Consider the following 13,069-nt stretch of genomic DNA (forward strand, 5'->3'; position numbering starts at 1 on the left):
AAATAAAAAAAAAATTTAAAAAAAAATATTTCTACTCGCCTACTGCAGCGGGAGCCCTCCAACAGCGTGCTGGAACGCTCCCCCCCCCCCCCCCCCCCCCCAGTGTCTCTGTGTTTCTGGCAGCGAAGGGTGGAGGGAGGGAGGAAGAGAAGGGAGGGAGGGAGAGGAGGGTGGAAGGGAGGGAGGGAGAGGAGGGTGGAAGGGAGGGAGGGAGAGGAGGGTGGAAGGGAGGGAGGGAGAGGAGGGTGGAAGGGAGGGAGGGAGAGGAGGGTGGAAGGGAGGGAGGGAGAGGAGGGTGGAAGGGAGGGAGGAAGAGGAGGGAGGAAGAGGAGGGAGGGAGAGGAGGGTGGAAGGGAGGGAGGGAGAGGAGGGTGGAAGGGAGGGAGGGAGGGAGAGGAGGGTGGAAGGGAGGGAGGGGGGAAGGGAGGGAGGGAGAGGAGGGGGGAAGGGAGGGAGAGAGAGGAGGGGGAAGGGAGGGAGAGAGAGGAGGGGGGAAGGGAGGGAGAGGAGGGGGGAAGGGAGGGAGAGAGAGGAGGGGGAAGGGAGGGAGAGGAGGGGGGAAGGGAGGGAGAGGTGAGCGGGGAGAGAGGGAGAGGCTGAACGGGCCGGGCTGCTGCCAACACTTCGGGCCTGGCCCGTCCCCAGCGAGATGCCGGGCGGGCCCTGCCGCCGACATGGAGGGGGCGGGGTGGGAGAGAAGAGAGAAAGGGGGGGCAGGGGGGAGGAAGAGAAGCTGAATGGGCTGGGCCGGGCCACCGCCGACACTTCAGGCGGGGCCTGCCTCCACGAGATGCCAGGCGAGCTCTGCCAACAACGGGGGTGGGGAAGGAGGAGGCAGCTGAATGGGAGGGAGGTCCGAGTCCCGATCTTCGCCCTGTGAGTTCATTCAGCCAGGGCTAGGGTTGGGCCCCTCCCACGCAGCCTCGGGGGCCTGGAGCTACTGCACATGTGCGCATACTTTTGCGCGCATGTGCAGAGGTCCCAGCACTGCTTTCAGCGCTGGGATCTGGCTCCGCCTCCGCCCTTGTGCTGTGCCATGCCGAGCACGTGAACATCCTGAGGAGACCGGAGAATCACAAGTTAAGTTTTCGGCACCCTTTTTCTTCCAGAAAGTCAGCGCACCTTATCGTGATACGCCGTTTTTCCAGAGGGCTGAAACTTGGGCCCATAGTCTCTGTCTCAATGAAACACTTCTGATAAAGTGCACGCTTTGTTCCAATAATCTTCTGTGAGAAAGAAATTTCTTCTAACTTAAAAAAAAATGTATTCGTTCATGGGATGTGAGCGTCACTGGCAAGGCCAGCATTTATTGCCCATCCCTAATTGACTTGGAGTGGGAGGTGGTGAGCCGCCATTTCAGAGAGCAGTCAAAAGTCAACCACATTCCTATGGGTTTGGAGTCACATGTAGGCCAGACCGGACAAGAATAGCAGATTTTCTTCCTTAAAGACATTGGCGAACCAGATGGGTTTTTACAATATGGTAGTTTCATGTGCCCCAAGTTTCGTCCCGCGGCGAAAACGGCGCACCTCCGAGCTGGGCGCCTGTTTTTCGCGGCGAAAACTGCGCTTAAAAAAAAGTCCGATATTCTCGAGTTCCTTGGAGCTCGATGTCTGCTTGGCGCGGCGCGCCCTTCGCAGCAGGGGGCGGAGCCTAACACTCGCGCCTATTTTCTAAGTAGCAGGGGGCGGGTACAATTTAAATTAGCTTTAGTGGTGCCGGCAACCCTGCGCGTGCGCGTTGGAGCATGCGCAGTCTCAAACAAACATTGGCACTCGGCCATTTTTAAAAGGACTGCAGAAAAAGTGAAGATTTGTTTCTTGGACTCACTGACGCGTGGCCGAACGGCCTAAAGAATCTTAATCAGCTGCGTGTGTCCTGTGTTCTTTCTTCGGCTCGCGGCCAGCCACTGACGCCGCTGCTATCTCATGGCCGAATGGCCTCACGTCCGTCCTTCCGCTCCTGATTCTTCGGCTGCCTTCGAGCCACTGACGCCGCCCCATAAGCGTGGCCGAACGGCCTAAAGAATCTTAAATCAGCTGCGTGTGTCCTGTGTTCATTCTTCGGCTCCCGGCCAGCCACTGGCGCCGCTGCAATCCCATGGCCGAATGGCCACAAGTCCGTCCGGGTGCTGCATCTTCGCGGGGAATGAAGGCCTGCCTTAAGCACCGCAGCTCAGCTCGAAGGCTGCTTCCCACCTACCACTGCCGTCGAGACACTGACTCCACACCCCTGCCTGTCTCCAACATGAAAGGCCTGCCTGAAGCACAGCAGCTCGAATGCTGCTGCTGTTTCACACAGGTAGGAAGATGGTTTATTTAATATTTTCTTTGCTTATACATTTTTATTCAGGTTTGATTTATTTGTATAATATTTGTATAAGTAAAACTAAGGATTGATTGTAGAATTTAATGACTTCCCTTCCCCCCCTCCCACCTCGTTCCCTACGCCTAATTTGTAACCTACGCCTGATTTTCTGAAGTGTAGACAAGGTTTTTTCGAGCGTACAAAAATCTTCACTTACTCCATTCTAAGTTAGTTTGGAGTAAGTTTTCACTGACGAAACTTTGAAAACAGGCGTTAGTGGCCGGACACGCCCCCTTTTGAAAAAAAAATTCTGTTCCAAAGTGAAACTGTTCTAACTGACTAGAACTGGAGCAAACTAAATGGCGAGAATTCCGATTTCTAAGATACTCCGTTCTACAACAGTTGCTCCTAAAAATCAGGAGCAAATCATGGCGAAACTTGGGGCCATGGTCACCATTACTGATACTAGCTTTTGATTCCAGATTTATTTAATTAACTGAATTTAAATTCTCCACCTGCTATGATGGGATTTGAACTCATGTCTCCACATCATTAGTCCAGGCCTCTGGATTACTAGTCCAGTGACACAACCACTATGCTACTGTACCCACAGCTTCTCTGATAATTCTCAGTTTACATCCCCTTATTATTGATTTGTCAAACAGTGGAAACAATCTTTTGCTATTTACTCTCTCAAAACTCTTCATAACTGAAAAGAATACAAATAGCAAACCTGATCTTTTGGAGGTCCTCTGCTATTAGCAGTTCCTTTAGGCCAGTATTCCCAGAAAGTTTAAGCTGATTTAGTCCTTTCAGCCCAGCTGTTGGGAAATAATTCAACTGATTTGAACTCAAGTCTCTGAAAAGAAAAGAAACTACATGAACTAGTGCATTCTAGCTAGTATCATGTGCTGCTCTGCATAAACTGACAAATTTCAATTCATAAAACATAATAAAATGACAGCTTAAGCTAAAATTAGTGCCTGTTGATTTGCATATTAGATGATACTTATGGTAAAAACTTTCACCAATTAGAGATGATTTTCAAACTCATGAGTTACCAAGCAAAGATCAAAAATAAAAATATAACTAGTGATATCCCAGTTATTTAGTGCACAATTGAATATTTTAACCTAATAATCATAATGCAAAATCAACATGAAGTGATTGAAACATTCTGAGCCACTTACAAGTTAGTCAATTCAGTCAAAGAAATGAATGCATTCGTGTGAATTGTAGAGATCTGGTTTTTACTTAAGTCACTATAAAGAAAATGGGGGGAAAAGATTGTGTTTGCATTATTTCAAAACTGGATTGCATTATGATTTTATCAAATCTAACAGTAAGATATTACTTTTACAAGTCAATGAAAATTATGGCATGTTGCCCTACCACCCCGACAATCGTAACTCAAGTCACTTTCAGTAATTACTGTTATTAAAATCCTAGAAATACAAAATACAAATTTAGAAGATTCTACTGCCAGAATAATTTCCCCATGTATACATGGCATACGTTGTTTGATTAGAAAACGCCTTAAAGACGCAACATTCTTGTCTAGTATTTCAAGTAAGACTTCCGTACCTGCACAAATTAAAGTTCAATCAAAAAAAACAGAATGATCTGTGTACATACATCTCAGAAGTCTACAGCTATGCTTACAATTTACAGCTCTGCTTAGACGATAAGGTGTTTAATCTGTCACACATGATGAAAGTAAGTCTGGGTTAAGCTTTGACAAAATTAACTGAGTAACTAGGGAAAATGGAAAACGTGCACTCACAGCAAATGCAGAGAGGCCAGTCTCTGGAATGTGTCTGTTTTGATCTCTTTGATTTCATTGTGCTTTAAGGAACTGTGAAGATAATTTTTTTTTTAAAAACACAGCGTTTGGTTAAAAGTGTAATGGAAAAAACTGGTTTTGACAATAGATTTGCTAAATGGAACAGATTTAGTTTTATCACTCACAGTTTATCTTTTATGATTATAACCAACAGGCCACAACAAAGGAGTAATATAAATTGCAGGTGGGGGAAACTTGAAAGGACACCTTGCCAACTGATCAGTTTTTTTATAATCGATGTTAAATATCGTTTTTGTCATAGTTTATCAAGGCAATAACTAGCCCGCGGTCAATATAAATAAAACCACTTACATAACCACCACTGTGGCAGTTTAAGAAAAAAGCTATTGTAAACTGGTTTATGACACTTATTTGGGAAAACTAAGGTGACCATGGTCAGATGCATTTGTAAACTATAAAGATAAAGAATATTGGTGCTTATAATAGACATCAAGTTATGTAAAATCTGAATCTGCTAACCAGCATATAATGTGACAAATAGATTTTTTTCATATCTCTGTGGTTGCAAGTTTAAGTCCTGCTTTACAAAAAAGTTCCAAGAAGCCTTAGTCATATGCTGATTTTTAAAGCTGTAGATATGGCTCACCTATATCTGCTGTTAATCAATCCAAGTCCCATGAATCTTATTCAGGGCAAAAAAACACTTTTCAAAATCAAAATGCCTCCATAGACTAAACACTCAGTATCACAGCATAAATATATTTCAGTCATTGTTGTTTCCCCTTTGATATAAGCTACGGATTTTCAGGCAAGAGAGCACATGAATGTAAGGCCACCACCATGCTATTTACTTGTATCAGTCCTAATCAAAGTGGACAGTTATGACCAGCGGCATACCCAAGGAACAGCACTGCTCATAATGTTGATAGATAGCTTTGATGAACATACTTAAAAGTAGAATATCAAGTTTTTTTCCTGTGAGAATCAAGGTATCAAAACCCATGGTGAAGGACACCACAGGTCACTGATTGGAGCGTGGGGAGGTACAGCAGGAGTGGCGAGGTTGGGCCGCAGGGGCGACGAGTGATCGTGGAGCGCCGTGATCAGGGCCCAGGAGACGTGAGAGTTCGGGGCCCAGGAGAGGCAAGGGCCCAGGGGCAGCACGGGCCAGCCCACACTGTGATATGTGTGCACACTAGGTCCGCGCAGCAGAGCTGGTCTCCAGTCGCTTTGGTTAATCCTTGCCACTGGACCAAGACCTAGGTCTGTCAAGTCCATGTGGTGGCTGGTGTGCAACGGCCACCACACGTTTAAAAAAAAAATCCACGCACAGGCATCTTTCACCCTTCAACATGTAGTTCTGGACATGGAATATTAGGTCCATCATTGAAACACCTGTGAACTCATCCCTTTTTGGCGTGGAAGCAAGTCATCCTCGATACGAGGGACTGCCTATGGTGATGATTTACAGGATGAAACATAGAAAATAGGTGCAGAAGTAGGCCATTCGGCCCTTCTAGCCTACACCGCCATTCAATGAATTCATGGCTGAACATTCAACTTCAGTACCCCATTCCTGCTTTCTCGCCATACCCCTTGATTCCCCTAGTAGTAAGGACTACATCTAACTCCTTTTTGAATATATTTAGTGAATTGGCCTCAACAACTTTCTGTGGTAGAGAATTCCACAGGTTCACCACTCTCTGGGTGAAGAAGTTTCTCCTCATCTCAGTCCTAAATGGCTTACCCCTTATCCTTAGACTGTGACCCCTGATTCTGGACTTCCCCAACATTGGGAACATTCTTCCTGCATCTAACCTGTCTAAACCCATCAGAATTTTAAACGTTTCTATGAGGTCCCCTCTCATTCTTCTGAACTCCAGTGAATACAAGCCCAGTTGATCCAGTCTTTCGTGATAGGTCAGTCCCGCCATCCCGGGAATCAGTCTGGTGAACCTTCGCTGCACTCCCTCAATAGCAAGAATGTCCTTCCTCAGGTTAGGAGACCAAAACTGTACACAATACTCCAGGTGTGGCCTCACCAAGGCCCTGTACAACTGTAGCAACACCTCCCTGCCCCTGTACTCAAATCCGCTTGCTATGAAGGCCAACATACCATTTGCCTTCTTCACTGCCTGCTGTACCTGCACGCCAACCTTCAATGACTGATGTACCATGACACCCAGGTCTCGTTGCACCTCCCCTTTTCCTAATCTGTCACCATTCAGATAATAGTCTGTCTCTCTTTTTACCACCAAAGTGAATAACCTCACATTTATCCACATTATACTTCATCTGCCATGCATTTGCCCACTCACCTAACCTATCCAAGTCGCTCTACAGCCTCATAGCATCCTCCTCACAGCTCACACTGCCACCCAACTTAGTGTCATCCGCAAATTTGGAGATACTACATTTAATCCCCTCGTCCAAATCATTAATGTACAATGTAAACAGCTGGGGCCCCATCACAGAACCTTGCAGTACCCCACTAGTCACCGCCTGCCATTCTGAAAAGTCCCCATTTACTCCTACTCTTTGCTTCCTGTCTGACAACCAGTTCTCAATCCATGTCAGCACACTACCCCCAATCCCATGTGCTTTAACTTTGCACATTAATCTCTTGTGTGGGACCTTGTCGAAAGCCTTCTGAAAGTCCAAATATACCACATCAACTGGTTCTCCCTTGTCCACTCTACTGGAAACATCCTCAAAAAATTCCAGAAGATTTGTGAAGCATGATTTCCCTTTCACAAATCCATGCTGACTTGGACCTATCATGTCACCTCTTTCCAAATGCGATGCTATGACATCCTTAATAATTGATTCCATCATTTTACCCACTACCGATGTCAGGCTGACCGGTCTATAATTCTCTGTTTTCTCTCTCCCTCCTTTTTTAAAAAGTGGGGTTACATTGGCTACCCTCCACTCGATAGAAACTGATCCAGAGTCAATGGAATGTTGGAAAATGATTGTCAATGCATCCGCTATTTCCAAGGCCACCTCCTTAAGTACTTTGGGATGCAGTCCATCAGGCCCTGGGGATTTATCGGCCTTCAATCCCATCAATTTCCCGACTAATAAGGATTTCCCTCAGTTCCTCCCCCTTACTAGACCCTCTGACCCCTTTTATATCCGGAAGGTTGTTAGTGTCCTCCTTAGTGAATACCGAACCAAAGTACTTGTTCAATTGGTCCGCCATTTCTTTGTTCCCCGTTATGACTTCCCCTGATTCTGACTGCAGGGGACCTACGTTTGTCTTTACGAACCTGCATGGTACACCACTTCATGGTATTAACTTTACTTGTCCTTTCCAGAATTAGTGTTTTGAATGGTTAACAAACACTTGCTTTTTGTAAATGGGTGTACTGAATAAAACTGTTGTTACAGAGCTGGATGGTTGCATATTTCCCAGCTTGCCAACAATTTCAGCTAAAGGGCTTAATAGTAGTGGCAGATCCACTAATCTTTACCAATGAGTAAAGAAAGCTATCTCAGCAGAGGAGGTAACCATTTTGTCTCTTTCCCCATCCAAAGAAAAGCTTATAATAAAAACCTGCACAAATAAGGATTGATGATACCTGTAAACACATATGCCTAGATCCTGTGGGAACCAACCACAACTTTTAAGTAGACTAAAAAGTGTGTAATGATTTAAGTCCCTTGATAAGACAATATCCATTACATCCCCACATTAACCTCATTGTTACGTTAATATAAACACATATCCACTAGCAAAGCAAGCCAGCCCAGCTCTGGGGCATGTGGTACTATTTTAAAAAAAAATCACTCAACATTCCCACTGGCATTTATCCTCTTTGTATGCACTCCTTACACCTGCTTAAAAAGTGGAACCTGAATGAAAGTTGAAACCAGCAGATCTTTGTAAGCCAATAACATTTCTTAATCTCTCCGAAAAGTCAACACATAAGCTACAAACCACAACAAAACACAATTAGTCACGCAAATCAGGAGGAAACCTATACAGCTGAATGCCAAAAAGCATATTGTATGCCCTATTCATAAAAACCCGACAAGTTCTTAAATTTATACATTAAAATATTCTAGTACAATCCATCACAGGGAAAGACTAAGAACATAAGAAATAGGAGGCATAGGTCATTTGGCCCCTTGAGCCTGCTCCACCATGACTGATCTAATCTTGGCCTCAACTCCACTTCCTTGCCTGCTCCCCATAACCCTCAACTCTCTTATCATTCAAGGATGTGTTGTAATGCAGCTTCACATCGGATCTCCTAATTGGTGGTTCGAACTGACATTAAGTGGTCACTACAGGTTTCACTGCATCATTAATCCATCAAGTACAGTCCCCACCACTTATAGCGGGCCGTTGACGTCAACGTTGTAACCAACATTTTTTTTTTTAAAGCATGGGGGGAATCTTTGTCCTCCGTTTCTCACTGTCCGCATTGTGTACATTTACAGTGCTGTTACTCAATGACTTGTGTACAGAGACTCTACATTCTCTTTGATTAAGATGTCCCATCACTCCCAACCATTACGAAAAATTTGCAGTGGAAATCGACAATGGTATATCCTAGTATGAGCGTTATGACCACGAACCCGAGTGCTCGCATCGGGCATCTGAACCAGTGTTGGAATATTGAGGATCAAGATAGAGGCCGGATTCACTATGGCCCTAAAAAGGGTCAGCTCGGAGTTTCTTGGCGGACTGGAATTCCAGGACAAATCCTGGATCCCGGCTCGGGCCCTGGTGGAGGATGCAATTCGAAACTAGTTTAAGGAGGATCCCAGTGGGTAGATTGTGATTCTGGTGTAGAGCGACTGTCCTTGGAAGGAGCATCTCTTCAACCTAGAGAAGGAGCTGAACATAAAGCAACCCATTGGCCCGGAATTTGCAGTCAGCGGCAAAGCATAGGCGTTTGCCGCTGGCCCTGGAAAAAGCTGCACACAGAGATCTCGTGATCTCTGTGGCGAGAAGTTTGCCTTTTCCAACGAGCAAGTGATTTTCAGTGCAGTATAGTGGAGATTCCCTAGCGCGATCTGCTGTGATGTCAATAAGCTGTCTAAGCAGCCAATCACATTGCAGAATTCTCAGACAGGGAAGTAGGAAATGAGAACCTGCTTTTATCCTGTCTTTTAAAAAATGCTAGAGAGCAAAACAAAGATTGGGGCTCTCTCATGGGGATAAGGTAGAACCTGAACTATTGTGAATAACTAAAGTCTCTCAAAAATTTAAATTTTTATCATAATGGAGAAATTTGACACTTCACAATATTAAAATTAGTTTTTCAGGGCCATAAAGTTTGTTTAGCATTCAACCCAGTTACACGTAATCCAACAAGGCCTAACATTTAATGGGGTGTTTAACAGTGATATTACCACGGAAGAACCCAGGTTTGTGTCAGTTTCACCGATTTCATTGATTACACCAATTGCCAGCTACAGTGGTGTCAGTGTCGGAGCAGTGAATTTCTGACTGCAACTTCAGGATTTCCGCATTTAGATGCGCATGATCTACATCCTGAGGTTGCGGTCAGTTTCAAAGAGGTAATAATGGCAACGCTGTTAATTCGCCATTATTGCCCACTGCAAATTCCGGCCTAATAAGTTTGTGGGTTATAAGCGGACCAGCATGTGTCCAGTGGTGGGTTCAGTGCTTGCCTCAGAGAGTCAGCATCTTCCCGAACTGCCCATCACTGCTGGAGGAATGGCGGGTGGCGAAGGGCTGAATTTTTCACATCTCTGCCTAGTTTCTTGGCGGTATTGGTCGGAAAACCACCCGGCAGAAATTTTGGAAAACAGTTACGCCGGCAGTTTTGAAATACTGCTGGGGAGTGCACTGCCAGAGGTGCACCGTCCAAAAACCGCCACCGGCCGAGTTTTGTTCCAGCGGTGACCTGCAGTTAAGTAAAAAAAAAACTCCCACGAGAAACCAGCCGGAGCTGGGTGGTAGTTATGAAGCCCTGCAAAAAAAAGTAAGTTAAAGTTTTCCTTTACTTTCTTTTTCAGCGATTATGTGAAAAAGAGTCCCGAGAATGTATTGTTATTGTTTATTTTTTGTATTTCTAAAAAATTATTTAGTGTTTTCCCCCTCCCTAGGCCCAACCCGCAGCCTTGGTCAAAATTTTAGTAAGTACCGCCCAATTAGATTAATTTCCGCCCAATCGGCCCAGGATTGTGTTTTCTGCTGAGAATCAGGGTGTGAGGTCTATTTTTTTCCGTGAGACGGAATCTTTTCCCTTTTTTGGGAATTTTTCGCCCGTGGCAATTTTAAAATCTTAGCGGTATTTTGGGCGGCAATCCGGCGGTGGCGGATTTTTTGGAAACTCTAGCCCAAAGAGCTCTCAGCGGGATCTTGGCCTCGTCCATGCTAGTGGATTCAATCAGAGGAAATGCAACCATCGAGATGGTCCACAGGACTCTCTGTAATGCTGCTGGGATCAACAGAACATGATCATCGAAAACCGAGCAGCTGTCCATCAGGTGCCAGCCGCTACTGTCAGCATAACTTGTACAGAAATAAAATCTCCCCTCCTGGGTACATTAATTGCATCTCAACAAGGTACTATTTACTTATGTTTGTTCTTTCATTCAGTGCAATGAGGTGCGAATGTGAGTAAACACAGCTGTTTCCACCTGAAATGCACAGAGCATTTAAGATGTTACAACCAGCATCTTTGAAATGGAATTTAATATAAATGCATAATGGTTATTGTTTTTTGCCTTCGTAAGTGACTGCCCATTTTAAACGTGGACACTAAGTGGTGGGTACTGCTGCCTTCCTGCCTATTTGCCACAAATGAACAACTTGCATTTATCTAGTGCCTTTGATGTGAAACAGTGTCAAGATCCTTCACAGAGGAATAAGAAAAAATTGACACTCAAACGAAGATTAAAAGACTCGGAGGGGTGACCAAAATCTTGGCCGAAATGGTGGGCTTTAGGGAGGGTCTTAAAAGAGGAGTGGGAAGTGTAAGGGCAGAGAGGTTAAAAGAGGGAATTTAGGCAACTGAAGGCAAAGGTGAAGGGAGAGGGTTTGCACAAGAGGAATGGAGAGTTTGGGAGGGAGTAGGCTGGGGGAGATCAGAGACAAGAGAGTGGTGAGGCCATGGAGGAATTTAAAGACAAGGTAGGAAATCTTACATTTGAGGCATTGGGGAACACAAAGCCAACATAGGTCAGTGAGGATCAGGTGATGGAGAATGGGACTTGGTACAGAATAAGATAGACAGCAGAGTTTTGGATGAGCTGAAGTTTACAGATACTGAAGGATGGGAAGTCAGCCAGAAACATTAATCCAGCCTAGCATCGACAAGGGTTTCAGTGGCAGAGGCAGGTTATGTTACGCAAGTGGAAGTAGCCAGTCTTTGCGATGGAGGATAGGGAGTAGAAACTCAGCTCAGGGTCTCACAGGATGTTGAGGTTGTAAACAGTCCAGTCATGCCTGAAGCAATAGCCATGGAGTGGGATGGAGTCATTGGTGAGGACATGGAGGTTGTGGCAGGGCTATAGACAATGGCTTCAGTCTCCTCAGTGATCAGATCAGCAAAATACAGCTCATCTAGCACTGGCTATTAGACATGCAGTCTGACAGCACAAATGCAGTGGAGGGGTTAGAAATGAAATGTAGAGGTTGACGTCATCAGCATACATGTCGAAACTGACCCCATATTTGCAGATGATATTGCCAAGAGGTGCCATGTAAATGAGGAAGAGGACAGCCTCATGAAATGACTATGGGGGGGGGGTGAGAAAAGAAGCCATTGCTAGATAGGCACTCCAACTTCAAACAGATAGGCACGTGAGGGCAGCCTTCTAATATGGACAATGGAGGAGGATAGTATGATCAGCCAAGTCAAAAGCTGCAGTCAAAGGGAGGATTTTCCCCCCCTGCAGTCTTCCCTACGTGGCTACTGAAACATTCCACCAAAATCAAATAATGCATGCTGTCAATGATCAGAGGCTGAACAGTGGTGGACGGCCCTCAATATTTTCTGTCTGTGCAACCTAATGAAATACCAAATGGTCTTCTGCTGTACAGCCCACATGCTAAAGAAACAAAAACACAAAGAACTTTCCAGGAGAGTCAAATCAATGTGTGTGTAAATTAAATTTTGCCCAGGCAAATTTTCCCATTAATACATCAAAACTCTCAAGCTTCAACACTTTCCTGTGTGTTCTACCTGGAGGGACATATGGGGAGTAAAGGGGAGAGAAGAAAATCTGCTAACTTAAAAATTCTGCCCTGTTCTTTTAATGTTTTTCCTCCTACACTCTCTCAATACTTTACATACTTTGTTATCCTCTCAACAATTGTTATTTTAAAACTTACATTTTTCTCTTCACTTTCCTCTCCTGCTTTCTTCAGTTTCTATCAATCCTTTGAATATATTAGGTCACTAAATGCCACTAAACATGAATGCAGCCATAATACAATATATATCAAGGAAGGCTCATTGTACACTGTAAGTTGCATAGATGGAAGCAGGAGGGCACAAAGGGACGTGGATAGACTAAGCGAGTGGGCAAAACTATGGTAACATTTGGAATACACAGAACTTCAGTTTGACGACATTGCCTAGGCAGCATCTACGAGGCTCATTATTCCAGAATGAGGACACATATTGAAGCACTGATTTCTTAATAATCCAAAAGTAAAAAATTTAACAGCATCAACCAGAGAGATAACAATTATTTATTTTTTTAAATACATTCTTTAACACCTTAAGTAATATCAGGGTTTGTGGGTACTGTACCAGCAATCGAGGTCAATTTCAAATCCCACCATGGCAAACTGTGCAACTGAATTCAATAAATCTGTTTTTATGTGGGCTAGCTCCAGATAAAATGACCATGATGAAAGTGGCTGTATTTTTGTGAAAGCCAAACTGGTTCACTAATATCCTTCTGAGAAGGGATTTGTCACCCATATCTGGTCTCGTCCACATTTGATTCCAGCCCCACTACGGG

At 44.7% G+C, this 13,069-nt stretch overlaps 1 protein-coding gene across 1 annotated transcript in view; it reads right to left on the reverse strand.

Moving 5' to 3' along the window:
• Positions 1–13,069, reverse strand: part of lgr4 (leucine-rich repeat containing G protein-coupled receptor 4) — a 162,302-nt gene that overhangs the window by 11,597 nt on the left and 137,636 nt on the right. The window contains exons 14-16 of the mRNA XM_070899688.1: positions 4,091–4,162; positions 3,498–3,569; positions 3,041–3,166 (exon numbers count right to left, since the gene is read on the reverse strand). Of these exons, the coding sequence (XP_070755789.1) occupies positions 3,041–3,166; positions 3,498–3,569; positions 4,091–4,162 (270 nt within the window). The remainder of the gene's footprint in view (positions 1–3,040; positions 3,167–3,497; positions 3,570–4,090; positions 4,163–13,069) is intronic.

This window comes from Pristiophorus japonicus, chromosome 14 (assembly GCF_044704955.1).
Source record: "Pristiophorus japonicus isolate sPriJap1 chromosome 14, sPriJap1.hap1, whole genome shotgun sequence".
Classification (NCBI taxonomy): Eukaryota; Metazoa; Chordata; class Chondrichthyes; family Pristiophoridae; genus Pristiophorus; species Pristiophorus japonicus.